The sequence below is a fragment of the Chelonoidis abingdonii genome, chromosome 15 (assembly GCF_003597395.2).
Source record: "Chelonoidis abingdonii isolate Lonesome George chromosome 15, CheloAbing_2.0, whole genome shotgun sequence".
In the NCBI taxonomy this organism is placed as follows: domain Eukaryota; kingdom Metazoa; phylum Chordata; order Testudines; family Testudinidae; genus Chelonoidis; species Chelonoidis abingdonii.
This window is the reverse complement of record NC_133783.1, coordinates 22,497,877-22,518,152: the sequence shown is the minus strand read 5'-3', so window position 1 is coordinate 22,518,152 and position 20,276 is coordinate 22,497,877. Positions and strand designations below refer to the sequence as shown.

The window sequence follows — 20,276 nt, the reverse complement described above, 5'->3', positions numbered from 1 at the left end:
GCTGGAAATGTTTTTAAAGAGAGGGACTGAAACTGTAAAAATAAGGGACAAACACCCCAAAGCACCACCCCGTCTCTCCCTGCCCATCGCATTCACAGCAACTCACTCAACAAAGGAAGCATTCCTTGGACGCGGGGTGGGGTCCTGACCTACAGGGTTTGGCCAGTAACAGTGCTGAAAGCATTTGGTGAGAGACTTTGCTTCAATCTGATATAGTTTAAGTCAAGTCAGGTAGGAATAAATATCTTACCTTTATTTTTCTTGTAACCATTTCTGACTTTTCTGCCTCATTACTTCTATCACTTAAAATCTCTTTGTAGTTAATAAACTTGTTTTACTGTTATCTAATCCAATGTTTAAATTAAAGTGTCTGAATAACTATTTGAGATAATAAAATGCACATTGTTCCTTTTAAAGAATAATAGATTTAAAATACTTTGTACTGTCCAGGAGAGGGCTGAGCAGTATTGGACATACATTTCTGGGGGGGAAATACGGGACTGGAGGCATGCTGGGGTCAGCATGCGTATAATCAAAGCTGGTGAAAGCCAGAGTGTAATCCAAGGGTGACTGACTGGCTGCACTGACACAGTGACACGCAGTGTGGTTTGCTTGATGGAAGGCTGTGAGCAGCCCAGGTGGGAGCTACTTTTGCAAGACTTTGTAAGTTAACAAAGGTTGCCAGGCAGGGGTGACACAACTGCTCATATCTGGATTGTTTGCTGGTATGTCACAGAAATAAACCCAAGTATACTACATGACTGCCTACATGGTCGGATGGAGCCCAATTTTGTTGCCCTTCTAGACATGGAGGGGAGGAAGGTGGAGGAAGCTGAGGATACAATTTCCCTCTGATGAGTGGTTTAAATTGTACTGATCATTGTCTATTGATTAAATGGAGATGTGATAGGACAAGGGAGGGGTGTAAAGTGTCTCTTAGCTCAATTTTTTTGCAGTTCCTATGGTGCTTTGTTTTTACAAGTCAATCAAAGTGGCTGAAACTTTGGAGGGGAGCCTTTTGGTATAGTTACCTCTAAAACAAAATCTAAATAAAATAAGTTATCTTAACACCATCATTCTCCCTTCTATCCATCCCTGTGATCTAGTAGATTACCATCTCTGGTTTGATTTCTTTTAGAGCGGGGATAGATTTATCCTTGAGGAATCCCTGCCAAAAGTAATTTACAGAAGACAGACAATGGAGCACAGTAAATATTTTGTTATAATATGTTCAATTACATTCTAATATGCTGAAGGCAGCATTTAGAGGCTACTAATTTCTGTAATCAGAAGCTCTCCCCCCTCCGCCATTCCCCAGTTCCTGCAATGTAGTATCATTATGCTTTAACTTTCTATTTCTCCATCCCCACGAGGTATATGCTTTAATCATATTAGCAACCATATACAATACACTGAGCACAAATAATCCTCAATAGATTAGGGAACTTTTTCATGACAACTCCATTAACAAGGGGTGCACGTGCATACACACGCACTATATATTGTTGCAGATTACTTATTCAAAGGCAGATGTTTGGTCCTAGGGATTAGAATTTCGTATTAATGTAAAACATGTTAGAAATTAAAATGATGAGAATTACAAAGTCACTATTGTTAAAGAATTAACCAAAACTCAGCATGTTTAATGGATAGATTATTACTACAGATTTATATGTAATTACTATATAAATATTGGTGATTTTAATACTTAAGTCTTTTAAATTAATGGTTTGTAATACCATCTCTCTTTGCCTCCCTGCAAATTCTATGCAGCTGGAAACAGGCTAGAGAAAAAGACCTACAAAGATTTTGGAGGCAATCAGTGGGGCTAATGAAATCTTATTCAAGCCACCTAAAGCAACACCATGGCAATGCCCTATAAATCAAAGCATTTGCTGCAAGCGGTAAAACATTTTATTCAATGCCCACTAGTACTAATATAAACATTAAAACAGGAAGGGAGAAGTTAGTATACGCCAGAGCAGCTATGTTGAATAGAAATGAAACTAGCTTATCAAGTTGTCGTATAACAGGAATAAATAATTCTATATTATATATTGACTAGAGAGCAATGCCCTCCCCTATCGACGTTCTGAGATGCATAAACCTCTACTCCAAAAAGAAAGGAAATTCTGTAAACATGGTGTCCCCTGACACAAGTACTTCCTTGCAAATACATGCAACAAGCTCCTGGGAGTGGTCCACCAATCTGGAGGGCTTTTAGCAGAGAGATGGACATAATGTGGCAGCTGGAAGGCAAGAAATGAACTTGCTACTACTTATGGTTTTCATGGTTTAAAAACACTTCTCCAATTAAATCTAGCACTGCTTTACACGGTGACCCAATAAAGTGATTTATATAAAAATCAACTTTTCTTCATGTTCCTATTTCTGTAATTTGCTAAAGAAAAATTTTATTTTATTTAACATAACCTGAATTAGGTGTTTTTTTCTGATATGTCAATCGATGTTCATCCTAACCTAACACTGTCCTTGTTTTCCCAAGGTTACAATCCATGAACAGCTGCCTTAATGTAAGGTCAAGGGGAACAGAGACAGTCATCTCCACTCCCCAGACAGTCCTACAAGAAAGCTAGCAAGAGCCAATGTAAGCACAGGGGTGAGCCAATGACTGAAGGGCAACAGACTGCTACATGCATGAATATATGGAGTTCTTTGGACACTGTTCCATCTGTTTCTGTGAACCACTAGTATTAATGAACACTGACAGTATCATAATTCAAGACTACATTTTAGCAGAGACTATTTCAAAGACTACCCTAAAGACTTATATTTATTAAAACAAAATATTTCGTATAATGACATGAATGCATGTAAAGTTGAAGAGAAACTGTTTAAGTAACACACTGACAGCATCATTACTCTTTTGGAAGATCTCATGGGCCAGCAGTTTTAATGGACCACAGTATATTCCTGATTTTGCTGCCAAGTATCTCTGGATAGCATGATGAGTTTTTCCACTATTTGTAGGGCCAGCATGAAAGACTATCTTTCTTTGAATAGCCCTGGCTTCTGGATACCTAAAATACAAAACAAAGAAAAATAATTATAATCTATCATCCAGATATTGATTTGGGTGAAATCCCAAGTGAATTTGTGCTTTTTGCCTGTTTATTTTGAATTGTTATTTAATAAAACAAAAGACTGGGAGGATAGTTCTTAAACTCAAACAACTACAAAAAGGTTTCAGTATAATTCTCAAATATTTAATATACCTCTTTAAACTTTCTGAAATGTGAAATGGTCAAGTCAAATATGTGAATACTGTTGTCAGCAAATAATAGTCTTACTATTATTGTTTTACTACTGCATTCTTTTTTATTTACTTTTTAGATTTTGACTTAGTATCTATTGAATAGGATGTGAGTAAAAGACAGAAACTACCTCTATACAAAGCTATCAACAATCTAAAATAATGTAACAGGGGAGGAGAAAGAAAGAAAGAATGTCAGATAATGGAACAACGATCTCATAGCCAAAGCCCTCTCCTTTAAATTTTAATTTTTTGGCAAAGAACACTGATAGTAACAGACATCACATCAAAGAAGTCTGACTCCTGGCACAAAAGGATTGTAAAAGTGGTCTGACAGCCATTGTTGAACTTTTATGTCATGAAGCACAGGTCCAAAGCATCTGCAAAACTGGTTTTTCTTAGAAATAATTCTTGCCCATACTTGACGCCCCAGCAAATGTGTCATTTCATTAATTACCTGGATAGAGTGTGCTTATAAAACTTGCAGATGACACCAAGCTTGAAGGGGTTGCAAGTACTTTGGAGAATGAGATTAGAATTCACAACAAACTTAACAAATTAGAGAACTGGTCTGAATTCAACAAAAGGAAATTCAATAAAGACAAGGGCAAAATACTTCACTTAGGAAGGAAAATCAAATGCACAACTACAACATAGGGAATGACTGCTAGTGGTAATACTGCTGAAAAGGATCTGGGAGTTATAGCAGATCACAAATTGAAAAAAAAGTAAAAAATGCAGTGCAGCTGCAAAAAAGGCTAATATCATTCCAAGGTGTATTAACAGGAGTGTCGTATATAAGACACAGGAGGTAATTGTTCCACTCTACTTGGCACTGCTGTCCAATTTTGAACACCACACTTTAGGAAAGATGTGGACAAATTGGGGAGAGTCAAGAGGAAAGCAAAAAAATGACAAAAGGTTTGGAAAACTGAATATATGAGGAAACGTTTAAAAAAATGGGCACGGGGGGGGGGAACAGTTTTCAAATGTGTTCAGGGCTGCTTTAAAGAGGATAGCGATCAATTGTTTTCCACATCCACTGAAGACAAGAAGTAATGTGCTTAAGCTGCAGCAAGGAGATTTAGGTTAGGTATTAGAAAAAATTTTCTAACTACAAAGGGTAGTTAAGCTCAGAAATAGTCATCCAAGGAAGGCTGTGGAATCCCTATGATTGGAAGTTTCTAAGAAAAGGTTCAAACACACACCTGTCAGGGACAGTCTAGGTCTATCTGATCCTGCCACAGTGCAGGAGGCTGCACTTAAGTTTTCCAGGTCCCTTTGGGCCTTATATTTCTATGAGTCTATGTTACTATGATCTTTGATTTCAAGGTTTTGCACGTTTTTCTGAAATCATTACCCACCGAAGACTGGACAACCACAGACATGAAACTGAGCTCCATTTTAGGATTAGATATTATATAGCAAAGCTTTAACGACTAAACCATACTGGATTAATCAAAACCTGTTACTCTTAGCTATACATTATTTCCAATTTATATTGATACTAGTAGCCAGGTATGCACAGTATCAATTCTGATAACTAGCTATAACAACATCTTCCAGACAATGAAATGAATATAGTCTTTAGCATGAAAACTGCTGTCACTGGACAGCAATAATATGAAAGTCTGACACTTAAGTACACTAACCAGTTGGGTGGCAATCTTAAGTCGCTGATCTTGCGCAAATCATCCATACAGTCCAGCATAGGAAAGATTTGCTTAGCATGTCTCAGAAAAAATGGAAAGAGATCATCAACATGACCTGGAAGACAAACACTTTTAAGAAAGTTTGCTACTATTAACGAGTCATGGGTTCATGAGATAAGTTTTTTGAAAAACGGAAAAGTAATAATATATAGACTCATTAAACCTATAATGCAATACAATCTAGTATCCAAAAAAAAAAAAAAAAACCTAAGAAAAAAAAATCTAACTTCAGTACAGTGACTTTGGCTATTCCACAGCATTTTACTGAACTTTGTTACAGAAGATTTCCAGAATAGGCAGATTTTTAGGATTATTTGTTGAGGATAAACCAAATTAAAATTAAAATTTATTTTTGATACTTTTCAACTAGTGTGGTAGGACTACCATAACTGAGCATTTTATATTAAAATTAAGATGAGTTTGAAACTTTCATATATAGGTTTGTTGGGGGTGACTTGCTTTGACAAATATTTTATGTGCCACCATATACTATTTTAGAAACTTATGAAAATTTTAAAAGGATGCTAGCAAATACTTTGAGTCCATAATTTAAAGTACAGTAGGTTAAATTATATTTCAAACAGAGAGCTTTTGCCACGTTTAGCACTTTAGAATTGCCACCATTTAAAAATAAAGCAGCACTACTCTTTTTGTAGAACATATACTAAAGAACAGCTGCGTGCATTTCCATGCTGTTTCTATAGCCACCAACTAGCATCTCCTCTTCACAGGCACAAGCATTATTAATTATGTTACAGAATGTAATTATCAGAACATGTATGCCAGTGTCAGTACTGACCAAAACAAAACAAAAAACACACACACACGAAAACGCAAAGGATCAAAAGTATATTCTCCAGATTCTAAAAAAAAATCAAGAGAAAGTAAGCAATATTAAAACCAGTAATCCATCAGAATATTCTCAGACAGCCCCTTAAAGATCATACAAGCTGTAAAGCCATAACAGAAAAATATATGAAATGGAAAAAGTAAACATGGTCATCAAGTCTTTTTCTTAAAAATCTGTAACTTGCAAGGAATAGATACTTTTGTGGAAGGGATGCATCTTCATGGTGCTCTGGAGAGCAATAAGTGCTAAAGGGCCAGATCCCACAAAGTGAAGTACATCTCTACTCCTTCCATTCCCACTTCAGGGGGCTTCAAGGGCATTGAGCACCTCATAGATTCAGACCCAGTTTTCTTTATCTTTATACAAGCCAGAGCAGAAAGCAAAAATATTCACAAACTAAGTTTTATTTTAAAAGATGTTCTGTATACTTGCCTGCACCACAACAGATATCATTTAGAATAATATGTACATCAGCACTCAGGAAACTGGACTCCATAATGTACTTTCTAAAGCTTATAAATGCTTGGTGAAAAAGACGAGCTGTAGAAGGGGAGAAAAAAAATGTTTCACTGTTACATACAAAGTTTCACTTTGAAATACCCAACAGAACACGCAAAATGTCAATTTAAATCAAGTTACTTAACTAGAAATAATATATTTTTCACGTCTTTTGTACACAAACATTCAGATTAAAAAAGAAAAGCAAGCTACTCAGACAACAGGGTTTGCCTGTAACAGTTTTGCTAAACACAGCTAAAAAATAAGGCAAAACCCAAGATGACATATTTGTTTGATGTAGAATGTGTGTGAGTTATTCTACTAGAAAGGAAAAAACACAAGAAAAAACATCCAGATAATAAACTTCATTTTAAAATATGGTTGGTGCCAGAAATTACATTTTTCTTACCATCTAGTCCATTTTCTCCTCCCAGTCTCTGCATTTCTTTCCGCTTGTAAAACTTATTTAAGATTTTCAGGACTTCACCTGTAAGATAATAATTTAGAACTTCTTAACTTAACTGACATGTCAGATTAACCTTTGCTCAAATAGAATTAAGAAAGTCTACAATTATTTTGTTCAACTCAGTCTAAGACCCAGATTTTACAACGTATTTAGGCATTGCCTAACTTGACTTAGCAGCCTAGATCTCACTGAAAGTCAGCGGTACTTGAGCTCCTAAGTCATTGTTGAAAGCTGTCTATTTAGGCCTTGCCACACCTAAATACCTTTAAAAATGTGGGTCTAAATGTCTGTAAAAAAAAAATGAGCACTTGTCATCATGAACACACACTTACTTTCGTTAAGTTTAATTACAATTAATATTGAGCCTAGTACTGGGGATGACAGTCGTCTCAAGTGATTCCAGAGGAATTTCCATATTGGATCAGACCAGTGACCCATTTAGTCCAGTATCCTGTCTCTGACAGAAGCCCATCTCAGATACTTTATAGGAAGGTTCAAGAAAACCTGTAGTGCACAGTTACTACTCTTGTTAGTTAATGGTAGGCTGTGACCCAAAGCATAATGGTTTACATCACATACATACACACACACACACACAGATAGAGAAAAACTGTGACCACTTAGTTTCCTATTAATCTGGAGATTTTATCAAAGGCTTGTTCAAATCACTTATTTCCTCTATAACCACAATCTGTGACACTAACATTATGGCAGCCCAATCAAAAAGAATATGCCAGTTTCCAAACTGCTTAATAATTCTTTAAATATACAACAATGAAATATATTTAAGACAGGGCTGGAGCCTCCCCTGCAGCTGGTAGTGGCCCGAAGACAGAAAATTCTACAAATTTCACACCAAAAAGTTTCCTGGAAAATATCCCTCAAGATGGCTGCACCAAAAATCAAAGAGGAACTGGAGGGATGAAGGCTCCCAACCTCATATGTCCATAGAGAAGACAGCACCTAGATCAGAAGAGATATGCTGCATGAAGCTGTGTGTTATTGCTCTGACTGTCCTCCTCATCAGGCAGTACAGCTCCAATAGGAGTTGTGGTACTATTAGCAGATTTCCCCTCCAGTTGCTCAGTAGCACCTACATCATGTTATCCTTCCACTCTGCCCGTCAGATTATTTTGAGCAAGTAGAGTATTGATAGCACACAAGAAGTCCTTTAAAAAGGCAGTTCTGTGTAGTCTGGATATGAACCACATAAGAATAGTACACTCATGCACAACAATGTTTATGCTTAAAAACCTAAACAGAGACACAAAAAGAATAATATATTTTATGGAATAGCTGACCTGGCCACTAAGTACAACTGGTTTAGATCTGTACACATTCCCATCAGCCATGTTTTTGCCAGCCTTTCCATTTTTTTCGTTGTTATTTTGTATCTCCTGGTGCCAAAACTGTCTGCAACAGTTGAATGCCTTAACTTGTACCCTGCAGCATCAGCTAGCAAAGGCAAAGTCCCAGCAGAACAGTGCAGGGGAGACTTTGAACAAAAAATGCAATACAGTGGAACCAACCCCAAGCCCTGAGTGAACTAGAACAGCACTCAAACAATCTATGAATGCATGGTGAGAATGTTCTATTCACTAGAGCTCTTTCTAAAATAAAAAATAAAAATAAAAAATGAAACCCCTAAATTCTTCTTTGGAGTTTCCAGAACTAGCTTTGAGAAGAGTGTAGAGAGCAGGAAATACACTTATGTCAAACATTAAGTGTGTCCATGAATCTAAATTCAGTTACAAAACTTAAAAGGTCAGTGTTACTTATTATCCTAAGCAGTAAGGCATTGGGACTACACCACACCTCTTGACTTTAAGCACACTCTCTTCCTTTCTACGGGTTTGTCTACATTACAGAGTCTTGGCCAATATAATAATGCCAGCAGAGCCAGAGTAGATGCAGCATCAGTCGCAAAGTAAGTTTGTCTGCCTGAACAGTAACACCACCTCCCTGAGGTCGTTAGCTAAGCCAAAGAAGAACTCTATAGTCACATCTATCCTGGAGGTTTTATTAGCATAGCCATGTCAGTCCTAGCCAATGCAGCTATGCCAACAAACCTTTGTGCTGTGGAACAGGCCTAAACTATTCTACTTCCCCTCACAGTTGGAATCTTGTGTCTAAGGCCATGTCTACACTAGGAGAACTTTACTAGTAAAGGAATACTGACCTGCTTACTGGCAAAGTGCTCCTACTGTGGGCACAGCTACACCAGCAGAGCTGCACTTTCTACCTGTATGGTAAAACCACTCCCCACACATGAAACAAGATATACCAACAAAGCTGCACTTTTCTGGTAAAACTGCATCTACACTAGGGACTTTTGTTGCACAGCTCTGTCAGTCAGGGATCACAACTCTTCATACCACTGACCAACAGAGCTGTGCCAGTAAAAGTCCATGGCACAGATCTAGCCTTAATGTCTGTACACCACCTAAGGGCAGCAGAGCCCTGATCCTTAACTGGGACCTCTAGATAGTATGCTACATAATAAAACAATATTACCTCCTCCCAGCTAAATCAAAGAGCATTTCTCTTTAATTATTCTTTATCTTTCTGTTGTCTTTCACACAACTGAGCACTCACCATTTATGTTCTACACTCACATGAATCTGTGTTCCCCTGATTATTATTCTGTCTTTCTAATTGTTTTTTCAGCATCACCTTTAGGGGCTCTTCCTATCTATTGGAATCCCCATAGTGATCTATTCTCTGGTCTCTCCTCGTCTCTCTCTGTATATATGCACTTAATTTAGATGATCCTCAAATTTACCTCTGACCTTTCCTCTTCTGACCAATCTAGCATAGTTGAAAATCTGACTATTTACTCCTATTCTTTACTTTGTTTCTCTTAGCCAATCTCTAGTCAGAGGACAGTACCTTAGCTTTCATTCCCTGACTACTTTGCTTCTTTAAGAGCATTTTGTGATGTACTTTGTCACAGGCTTTTTGACATTCCAAGTAAGTTACAGAGGCTTTGCAGGTTTATCCCCAACATGTCATATTCATCTAGGTGCTTTTAGTTCTATTTTTAAACCTTTATCCTAAATCTGAAGTAAAGTTCACCAGACCGCAACTCCTAGCATCACTACTACCCTCCCCCCTCCGTTTTTTCCAAGACAGGATCAACATGTCCCACTCTCCAGTCTTATTGAAGAGCAGCCAATTTCAATGACAGATTGGATATTTTCATTAGAAACTCAACCATCTGATTCTTAAATTCCTTCGGAACTCTTGCACATATACTATTAAGTAAATCCTAGTGATTTCTTGCTCTTAATTTTAATCAAATTTGTTCTAGCACCTCCTATCCTGACACTTTGAACTCTAAGAGCACCAGGAAGTGATGAAAAGATTCTGCATTTGGACCTACACCTCTCAGGTAATAAAGCCTGAGAGGTGTAGGTCCAAATGCAGAATCTTTTCATCACTTCCTGAGCTGAAGGCAGCTAAAGATAAGATCACTCAGCTTCTCTGTTCTGTCCTGTCCTGTCTCGGGGCCTCCCCTTCTGCCCCTCCACCCCCACAAACATGATACAGTTCTGCAGTAACCTAGAATCCTATTTTTGACATCTCCGACTCAAGGAATATTTCCAACACACCTCTGAACAACATACTAACACACAGAGACCTCCCTACCAACACTACAAAAAGAAGGATTTTGGGTGGACTCCTCCCAAAGGTTGAAACAACAGATTGGACTTCTACATAGAGTGCTTCCACCGACATGCACGGGCTGAAATTGTGGAAAGGCAGCATCACTTGCCCCATAACCTCAGCCGTGCAGAACACAGTGCCATCCATAGCCTCAGAAACAACTCTGACATCATAATAAAAAAGGTTGACAAAGGACGTGCTGTCATCATCATGAATAGGTTGGAATATGAACAAGAAGCTGCTAGGCAGCTCTCCAAAACCACATTCTACAAGCCATTAGCCTCTGATCCCACTGAGGGTTACCAAAAGAAACTACACCATCTGCTCAAGAAACTTCCTGAAAAAGCACAAGAGCAAATCTGCACAGATACACCCCTAGAACTCCAAGCAGGGATATTCTATCTGCTACCCAAGATCCATAAACCTGGAAATCCTGGACGCCCCATCATTTCAGGCATTGGCACCCTGACAGCAGGATTGTCCGGCTATGTAGACTCCCTCCTCATGCCCTACGCTACCAGCACTCCTAGCTATCTTCGAGACACCACTGACTTCCTGAGGAAACTACAATCCATTAGTGATCTTCCTAAAAACACCATCCTAACCACTATGGATGTAGAAGACCTCTACACCAACATTCCACACAAAGATGGACTACAAGCCATCAGGAACAGTATCTCCGATAATGTCGTGGCAAACCTGGTGACAGAACTTTGTGACTTTGTCCTCACCCATAACTATTTCACATTTGGGGACAACATATACCTTCAAATCAGCGGCACTGCTATGGGTACCCGCATGGCCCCACAGTATGCCAACATTTTTATGGCTGACTTAGAAAAACGCTTCCTCAGCTCTCGTCCCCTAATGCCCCTGCTCTGCTTGCACTACATTGATGACATCTTCATCATCTGACCCATGGAAAAGAAGCCCTTGAGGAATTCCACCATGATTTCAACAATTTCCACCCCATCATCAACCTCACCCTGGACCAGTCCACACAAGAGATCCACTTCCTGGACACTACAGTGCTAATAAGCAATGGTCACATAAACACCACCTTATACCGGAAACCTACTGACCGTTATACTTACCTACATGCCTCCAGACCACACCACATGATCCATTGTCTACAGCCAAGCTCTATGTACAATCGCATTTGCTCCAATCCCTCAGACAGAGACAAACACCTACAAAGTCTCTATCAAGCATTCTTACAACTACAATACCCACCTGCTGAAGTGAAGAAACAGATTGATAGAGCCAGAAGAGTACCCAGAAGTCACCTACTACAGGACAGACCCAACAAAGAAAGTAACAGAACACCACTAACCATCACCTTCAGCCCCCAACTAAAACCTCTACAGCACATCATCAAAGATCTACAACCTATCCTAAAGGATGATGCCTCACTCTCACAGATCTTGGGAGACAGGCCAGTCCTTGCTTATAAACAGCCCCCCAAACTGAAGCAAATACTCAAGCAACCTCACACCACAAAAACAAAACAAAAACAAAACACTAACCCAGGAACCTATCCTTGCAACAAAGCCCGTTGCCAACTCTGTCCACATATCTATTCAGATGACACCATCATAAGACCTAATCACATCAGCCACACTATCAGAGGTAAGTTCACCTGCACATCTACCAATGTGATATATGCCATCATGTGCCAGCAATGTCCCTCTGCCATGTACATTGGCCAAACCGGACAGTCTCTACATAAAAGAATGAATGGACACAAATCAGACATCAAGAATTATAACATTCAAAAACCAGTTGGAGAACACTTCAATCTCCCTGGTCACTCGATTACAGGCTTAAAAGTCGCAATATTACAACAAAAAACCTTCAAAAACAGACTCCAATGAGAGACTGCTGATTGGAATTAATTTGAAAAATGGACATCATTAAATTAGGCTTAAAAAAAAGACTGGGAGCGGATGGGTCATTACATAAAGTAAAATTATTTCCCCATATTTATCTCCTCCCCCCACCCCACCCCACACAGTTCCTCACTACTTCGTGTCAGCTGCTGCAAATGGACCATTCTGATTACCACTACAAAAAGTTTCTCACTCTCCTGCTGGTAATAGCTCACCTTAACTGATCACTCTCGTTAGAGTGTGTATGGTAACACCCATTGTTTCATGTTCTCTGTGTGTGTGTGTATTATATATATCTTCCTACTGTATTTTCCACTGCATGCATCCGATGAAGTGGGCTGTAGTTCACGAAAGCTTATGCTCAAATAAATGTGTTAGTCTCTAAGGTGCCACAAGTACTCCTGTTCTTTTTGCGGATACACACTAACATGGCTGGTAGACAAATGGATCAACTGACTGTCTTAGGTTTCCTAATATACTTAAAATATTTCTTGTTATTTATTTTTATGTCTTTGGCTATTTATTCTTCAAAACCCCTTTAACAATTAACTTTCATGTTATATTTTACTTGACACAGTTTGTGCCTTTCCATCTCCTTTACTAGGCTTGAAATTTCATTTTCTGAAGCAGTGGTTCTCAAAGTCAGTCCGTCACTTGTTCAGGGAAAGCTCCTGGCGGGCCAGGCCAGACTGTTTACCTGCCGCGTCCGCAGGTTCAGCTGATCGCTGCTCCCATTGGCAGCAGTTCACCACTCCGGGCCAACGTGAGCTGCAGGAAGCGGTGCAGAAAGGGGGATGTGCTAGCTGCCCTTCCTGCCCTAACTCTGAGAGGACAGAAAAATAAAATTAAAAAGTATACTTCCTCTACTGAACTTGATAAAGAAACTCAGGATTTCCAGTTAGTTATAGGCAGATTAAAAGACATTCTATGTTTAAAATGTACTTAGTTTAACTATCAGGAACATATTTCAAACCAACTTTGTTGTTTGAAAAGATGTAAAACAAATCTATGTAAGGAGACTTCAGAATCTATAGCCTTTCCAATTTTAACCCACTCTTGCATAAAAAGCCTATGGCACCTATAGGTCTTATGTACAGTACATACAAAATTTAATAATGTGCATCTTTGAGTCTGCATGATGTGTGGAATTTAGAATTTAAAGTTAAGCAGCATGCCCGTTATCAAAGTCTTCATAACCTTAATTGTTAAGCTGCCAATGTCCCTTTGAGTTTTCTGGAATTTTTGGCTACTACGTAACTGTTACTCATTAAAATTAACCAGTGATTAATTACAGAATTACGCAAACTGCGGAAAATGGTCAGCTTCGTTATTTACAGGATCAGTTATTACATCTTTTAATCTATTTACAACTCTTTCCTGAGTTTTACTTTGAGAACGCGATTGTATAGACTCTTTATGTTCAAAACATTGCTAATAATGAAAGGAATCACATAGTACATGTTCAGCATATTCATAGAGAGCAAAGGTTTGAGGGCTGTGAGTATTTTGTTTTTTAAAGAGAGGGATGAATGTTTGAAAAGATAAATGTTATTAGATCTTCTTACTATTACTGCTGCACTTTAAAATACAGAATCTACTGGCAGCAGAACAGAGAAAGCTAGAGGTCAGGCATTTGCTCGAGGGCTCTTGCATTGCATAGAGCACAGATAATGATCTTAAAATAATCAATTATTTGTGGAAAGGTGAAGAATTTAACTAATCTGTCAAGGTAGGCCTTGTTCTCTGCCCACAGGTACTAGAGATCAAACAGATTCTGTGTGTGTTTTTCCTAAATCATTTCTCAAAGTTATAATTTTGAACAAAAAATACTGAAATTCATTTCTAATACATATCAAATAAAGACCATTGGTATTACCCGCTTAGTCAATTATCTGGCTCTACTCGCTATCACCTTTCAGTCTAGCTCTACTGTATGGAGACACTCTTTACCCTTTAAAGACATGTGAAGAAAGCTAGAAAATGTAACAAAGATACGAATATTCTGGTTTATTGGTATTTGAGTTCTCAATCAATGCCAATTCCAGGCTCCAGCTGCTACTCAAGGAGGAGTCTTCACACACCTCAGACTTAGGGTATGACTACACTTGCAGCTGTACAGCACTGGGAGTTAAACCTATCTGATACAGCTGAGTAGGGAAAGCGCTACAATCTGGCCACACTGACAGCGACCAGCGCACTGTTGTGGCCACATTTGCAGCATCTGCAGCAGCATTGGGAGCGGTGCATTACGGGCAGCTATCCCAGCGTTCAAGTGGTTGCAACATGCTTTTCAAAAGAGGGGGGTGAGGTGGAATGTGACAGGGAGCGTGGGGGAGAGAGGGAGTGGATTTTTGGAGCCGACACTGTCAGCAGCTGCCTTGCAAGTTCCCACTCGTTCACTGAAAGCAAATAGCCCTCTTTGTTTTTTTCCTCACAGACCAGATAAGCAGCCTCCCTGAAATGACACCCCCTCCCCCCCCCGCGCATGCCATGCTGCTTCTCTCCTCAAGCCCCTTCCTTCCCCTCTCTTCAAACAAACACTAGCTGTGGGCATTCCAAAGGAAGCTCATTCACAGCAAACAGTAGCTGTGTTTGTTTTTTTGATAAGCAGCTCTGGAAGCCCCCAGTTCACAACAAAACAAACAAAGGCATCACAACAAAACACAGAAAGTTATCTTTACTTAAAAGCATTATGGGAAGCTTCCGGAGGTCAGTTACAGCATAGTCAAATTATTCCCTGTTTATACTTGCGACCCAGAGCCGCAGAGCAGTGCTATTCTCTTTATTCCTCTTGTGGAGGTGGAGTATAACCAGTGCTGTAGCCAGGGAGATACAGCACTGTATGTGCCTTGCCAGTGTGGATGGGGAGTGAGTTACAGCGCTGTAAAGCCACCACCAGCGCTGTAACTCTCAAGTGTAGCCAAGGCCTTAGGAAGGCACAATAGTTCAGGATTTCCACCTAACACTCTGTGTGGCAATCATCATGTTTTGTTTTGTTATTTATTTATTTACCAAGCCTATGCAGTCTCTTCCTGGACAGTCTCCCCTAACCACTTAGCTTGCCATAAATTAATACCAAACAAAGTAAGATCAAGAAAGTATTTTTTCATACAACGCATAATCAGTCTGGAACTCTTTGTCAGAGGATGTTGTGAAGACCAAGACTATAACAGAGTTCAAAGAAAAACAGATAAGTTCATGGAGGACAGGTCCATCAATGGCTATTAGCCACGATGGGCAGAAGCTGGGAATGGGCGACAGGGGATGGATCACTTGATAATTCCCTGTTCTGTTTGTTCCCTCTGGAGCACCTAGCATTGGTCACTGTCAGAAGACAGGATACTGGGCTAGATGGACCTTTGGTCTCACCCAGTATGGCGGCTCTTATGTTCTTATTATTTTGATATGTTTCCCACTTCCCACTGATATGTTTCACACAGACCATTTACTGTCTAAACTAACATTAGATTAGGACTGCATCTAATAATCTAATGCATTATGTATCTAAAACTGTTTTCATTTAGATCCTACACTCTTTAGAGCACCAGTGTCATCTTCAGTTTTATACAGCACCAAGAGCTCAACAAAATTGCTATGCTTAGCAAGTCCTAAGGTTTTTATGGCATGTATTGATAAAACAACATTGCTCCTGCGTGGAAGAGGACAAATATATTCAGAATTAATAAGTAAATGGTTTTTAAAAAAAAACTTTAAAAAGAAAAACTGGATTATACCTAGCATCTCAAAAAAAGCCTTGAAGTTCTAGGGAAATACTGATCACATATTTGGGGACATGAAAAACAAAAAAGAAACAAAATGTTTGAAAGGGCACAAAGCATTTCCTATTTTGTTTTAATTTAAACTACACATAAATTAAAGGATCATGCTAGCTGACAGGAAATTACAACTACTGTATATGACTTCTAAAATAAGCTAGCGCAAGAGATTCTTTTCTTTTCTGCAGTGCCAGAGTTCAATATTCCATAATGCTCCTGTAACACTCAACAGCTTCAGTAGCACAGAGTGCATTAATGTGAATACAGTTCCCTATAAGGGTTTAGTTGTTCATGATAAAAACAAGGAGTCCGGTGGCACCTTAAAGACTAACAGATTTATTTGGGCATCAGCTATCGTATGTAAAAAAAACCTCACTTCTTCGGATGTATGATGTTAACCACTGAACCACACACAGAACCCTGCACTTATGTTCCAGCTGGAAAGTGTTTTTGCTCATCTTTAAAAATGCTCCAAAACCAAGAAAAAAAGAATCTCAGTCTTTTACAAACAGCTGTTAAAGAACATTATGGTTATCACAGACCTGGTCAAGTTCCCCCTGCTGGACGCTCATCAGACTGCTGTGAGGGGAACCAAATGTTGAACCAAATGTGCCCTTAGCTTCCTGGGACTGGTACGAGTTTAGGCATCATCCTGGCTTTGGCCCTCTAGGCATGCACAGACCCAGATCTGTGTCTCATACTACTCTTGGCAGGAGACCCTGCAGGCCAATTGTCTAGGCCCTAAAACTAGTGCCACCTCCCCAGCAGCTCTATCACATTCCCCAGAATCCCACCAAAGCTGTGAGCCTTCTGGTTTACAGGTTCTCTCTACAAGGGTACATGACAGTGAAAGCAAAGAGACAGACTCTGTACAGGATTCTAAACACAATTATTCTTTACTTATTTAAAATGAGAAATACACAGATCCATACAAAATAATAAATACATCTATATGCATGCTTCAGATTCCTCCCTACTCTGAAGAATTCCTTTCCCTTGGGCCCAGTTTTCTGGGCTGTCCAGGATCTTTCCCCTGCAGCTCATGGTTTTTCTTCAGACTCCTGGAACCTTTTTCAATGTGAGCTGATTATCTCTGACCTTGGCTGCTCACCCAAAACTGACCACTTGCCACAAAATCCTACCCATCTCTTCCTCTCTCTTGACAAAGCTTCGTATTTACCTGAGAGTCTCCTGAGTTTATCTATCCCCATACCAATAACTGGACTCTTTGTTCTCTCCTTGATAATTTTCCATTTCCCCTGCAGAGAAGAGGGAGAGACTAGCTTCTTTGCATAGCCATCCTCCTTTGCATACCCATTGTCCCAAGATGGTTCTACCTGAACAGGCGACCATTAACAATCTAATAAACTACCACAATATCTGGACTGGGATAGATGTGCTACAGCTCCTCTCAGCAAATAGTGAATTCACCATTCACAGAGGATACACCTGCCATAATACAATAATTCATAACAGCTTTGTAACACTAACCAGAATTCATATGTTGCATATAGACAGATTTCCCAAGTCATCAACCTGGTGTCTGAAGATGATCCTCCAAGATACAGAGGTGTACATATTAAGTTTCTTACATGGCTGGCATTTACCAGAAATGTTCATGAGCAGGTATGTTTGATTTTGATCTGGAGAAAATTCAGACATCGGGCAGCATTACCACCTGCCTATCACAAAGTGAAATTTGAGGAAACTAATATTTCAGATGCAGACTGGTTAGGATCTGTGACAGTGAAGTTATGAAGCTACCACATATAAAAGTGACTGCCCACAAGATTTCAACCTAGCCAATGAAGTGCCCTCTATAGTAATACAACATTTTCCATAATAAGGGGCAAAGAAAACAAAATCACAGGTTCTTCCTCCAGTTACAACACATCTTGTGGGCTTTTAACAAAATATGTTGCCAATCCTGACAAATTAAGATTTGTAGGTTCCTAGTTCCATTTTTCTCACCACTATGCTTAAGGAACAATCACCATATCTGAACAATTCAGAGATCCTTGCCTCAGGTCTGTTAAAAGGAAATGAAACTGGTAAATAATTCAGTAATGTACGAATAGATATGTTCTATGCTAATCATGAAGACACTGTAAAGGAGAATAGATTTCTTATACATTTCTGTTCTTGTAATACTGCATTTCTCTACTGTTAAAAGAAGACATTACAGTTCTCCATAAATAGATAATATTCAAACAGTTACTTGCTACAGCATGACAGACAGACTTCTCCGTCAGGTAGGAGGTAAAGAGAGTTTAGCATAGGCCTGAATTGTAGCAATACCAAGAACTAGACTGATCTCTTCAGATACTTTACCTTGACTATTTCCTAGTATTGTTTCAATCCAGGACTACGCCAAACACTGTTCCCCTGCTACCTGGCGCACGTCCCGGACAGCCCAGCACCACTTACTCTTGTTGAGCGGCTGGGTGAGCTCGGCCCCGATGTCCCCCTCCGGGCCCGGCGCCAGGGGCTGCACGTGCAGGGGCACGAACAGGGAGGTGTCCGGGGCCCTGCCGCCGTTCCGCTCGGACGAGGATGCGGCGGCCCGGCTCGGGTGCCGCAGGCCTCCCAGGCTCCGGAAGACGGCAGAGGCGGCGCCGGCATGGCGGGGCGCGGGTCCCGGGCGGGCCGGCAGCCGGGCCAGCAGCCACACACAGCGGTTCATAGACGCAACACACTCCGCTCCGCCGGCAACTGGCGGCGCAGCCCGACTGCGTCATCACAAAGCGACACAGACCCTCAGGCAGGGCTGCCCGGCCAGGTGCCTGACTGGGGAAAATATTCACCAAGACGGCAGCAGCCCCGCCGGGCTTGTCGCGCCTCCGCAGGGAGCACAAATACTGAACCCGGCGCGCCCCTTCTGCCGATACCCGGCCGGCAACCTCTTGGGTCACTAACACCGGGACGGGCAGCACCGCCTGCCGCCGGCTATTAGCAATGACGACTTTAGGGTGGAAGGGCCTAGGGTGGGGACTTGCCTGGGTGTCAACAGGGAGCCCCAGCGGTAGCGGGGCCGGACTTGCGGCCGGGGGGAGCGCTCCCAAGCAGGGGGGCGGCCTGGACCCCTCCCCCCCAACTGCCGTGCTGGCTCGTGGGATGCCTGGTAGCTACGGGCTGGCTCCGGATTGCCAGTCCTCCAGCGTTGCCTTTGAGTCTCCGGGAGTTAAACCTAAATCTCCAGGAGAGCGCCGGGAGAACCCGGGGCCAGAACGCGCAGGGCACTCCGCACATGAATACTGAATGGTGAATCCGATGTCTACAGGAGTCCCGCCGGGGTTATAAATGCCATGGCAATGTGCGTTTTTCTGCCCACCGGGTGCACTGTGCGTGCATTTCTTCATCTTGTGTGATTGGCTTTTGTCACGAGGTAAAGTCTGTGCACCGTAACTGATCCATGCACGCACGCAGGCACGTTTGTGTTGTCTGGTCTCTTTAGTCTACGCTCCACTGCGTCGCACTTTCAGAAAAAGAGAACAGAAATGGATGAGGGGGAGGGCTCCTCGAAACATAGCAGCTCTGAAGGTAGCGTAAAAAAGAAAAAATACTATTGTTGTTACAATGACAATTGGTGTAAAGACCCAGACTATAAAAACTGGCTTCGCAAAGTCGATGAATTTACAGCTGAATGCATTTTGTGTCGTCAGACATTTTCCATTAAATATGAAGGGAGACGAGCCGTTAATATCCATGCAGAATGTACAAAACACAAGGAAGCTGTGAAAAATCAGAAACGAACACCTCAGATTGCACCCTTTTTTACAAAAAAGGATGCACCTCAAGTAAATCTAGTGACAGCAGCAGAAATTGGAGAAATTTACCATGGTGTGGTTCATCATTTAAGTTATGCTAGTCAGTGTGGCAACAATATGCTTCCAAGGTTTCTACCGGATTCAGAAATTGCAAGAAAAATGTCTTGTGGACGGACAAAAGCAACTAGTATTACTGAGAATGTTTTGGCACCAAAATCGCAAGAACTGTTGCTTAATGATCTTGAATTAGCAGGGTTTTTTTCAGTTGGATCGGACGCTTCTAATAAGGGAAATAGGAAGTTTTTCCCAATAACTGTTCGTTATTTTTCCAAGACAGAAGGGATTAAATATGGCTTGCTTGATTTTTACCGTGATAAT

At 40.6% G+C, this 20,276-nt stretch overlaps 1 protein-coding gene across 1 annotated transcript in view; it reads right to left on the bottom strand.

Moving 5' to 3' along the window:
* The window catches only part of SUPV3L1 (Suv3 like RNA helicase), a 34,211-nt gene extending 15,364 nt beyond the window's left edge, over positions 1-18,847 (bottom strand). The window contains exons 1-5 of the mRNA XM_032795218.2: positions 18,559-18,847; positions 6,744-6,821; positions 6,269-6,376; positions 4,927-5,041; positions 2,873-3,041 (exon numbers count right to left, since the gene is read on the bottom strand). Coding sequence (XP_032651109.2) covers positions 2,873-3,041; positions 4,927-5,041; positions 6,269-6,376; positions 6,744-6,821; positions 18,559-18,814 — 726 coding nt within the window. The 5' untranslated portion in view covers positions 18,815-18,847. The remainder of the gene's footprint in view (positions 1-2,872; positions 3,042-4,926; positions 5,042-6,268; positions 6,377-6,743; positions 6,822-18,558) is intronic.
* Between the last annotated feature and the right edge of the window lie 1,429 nt (positions 18,848-20,276).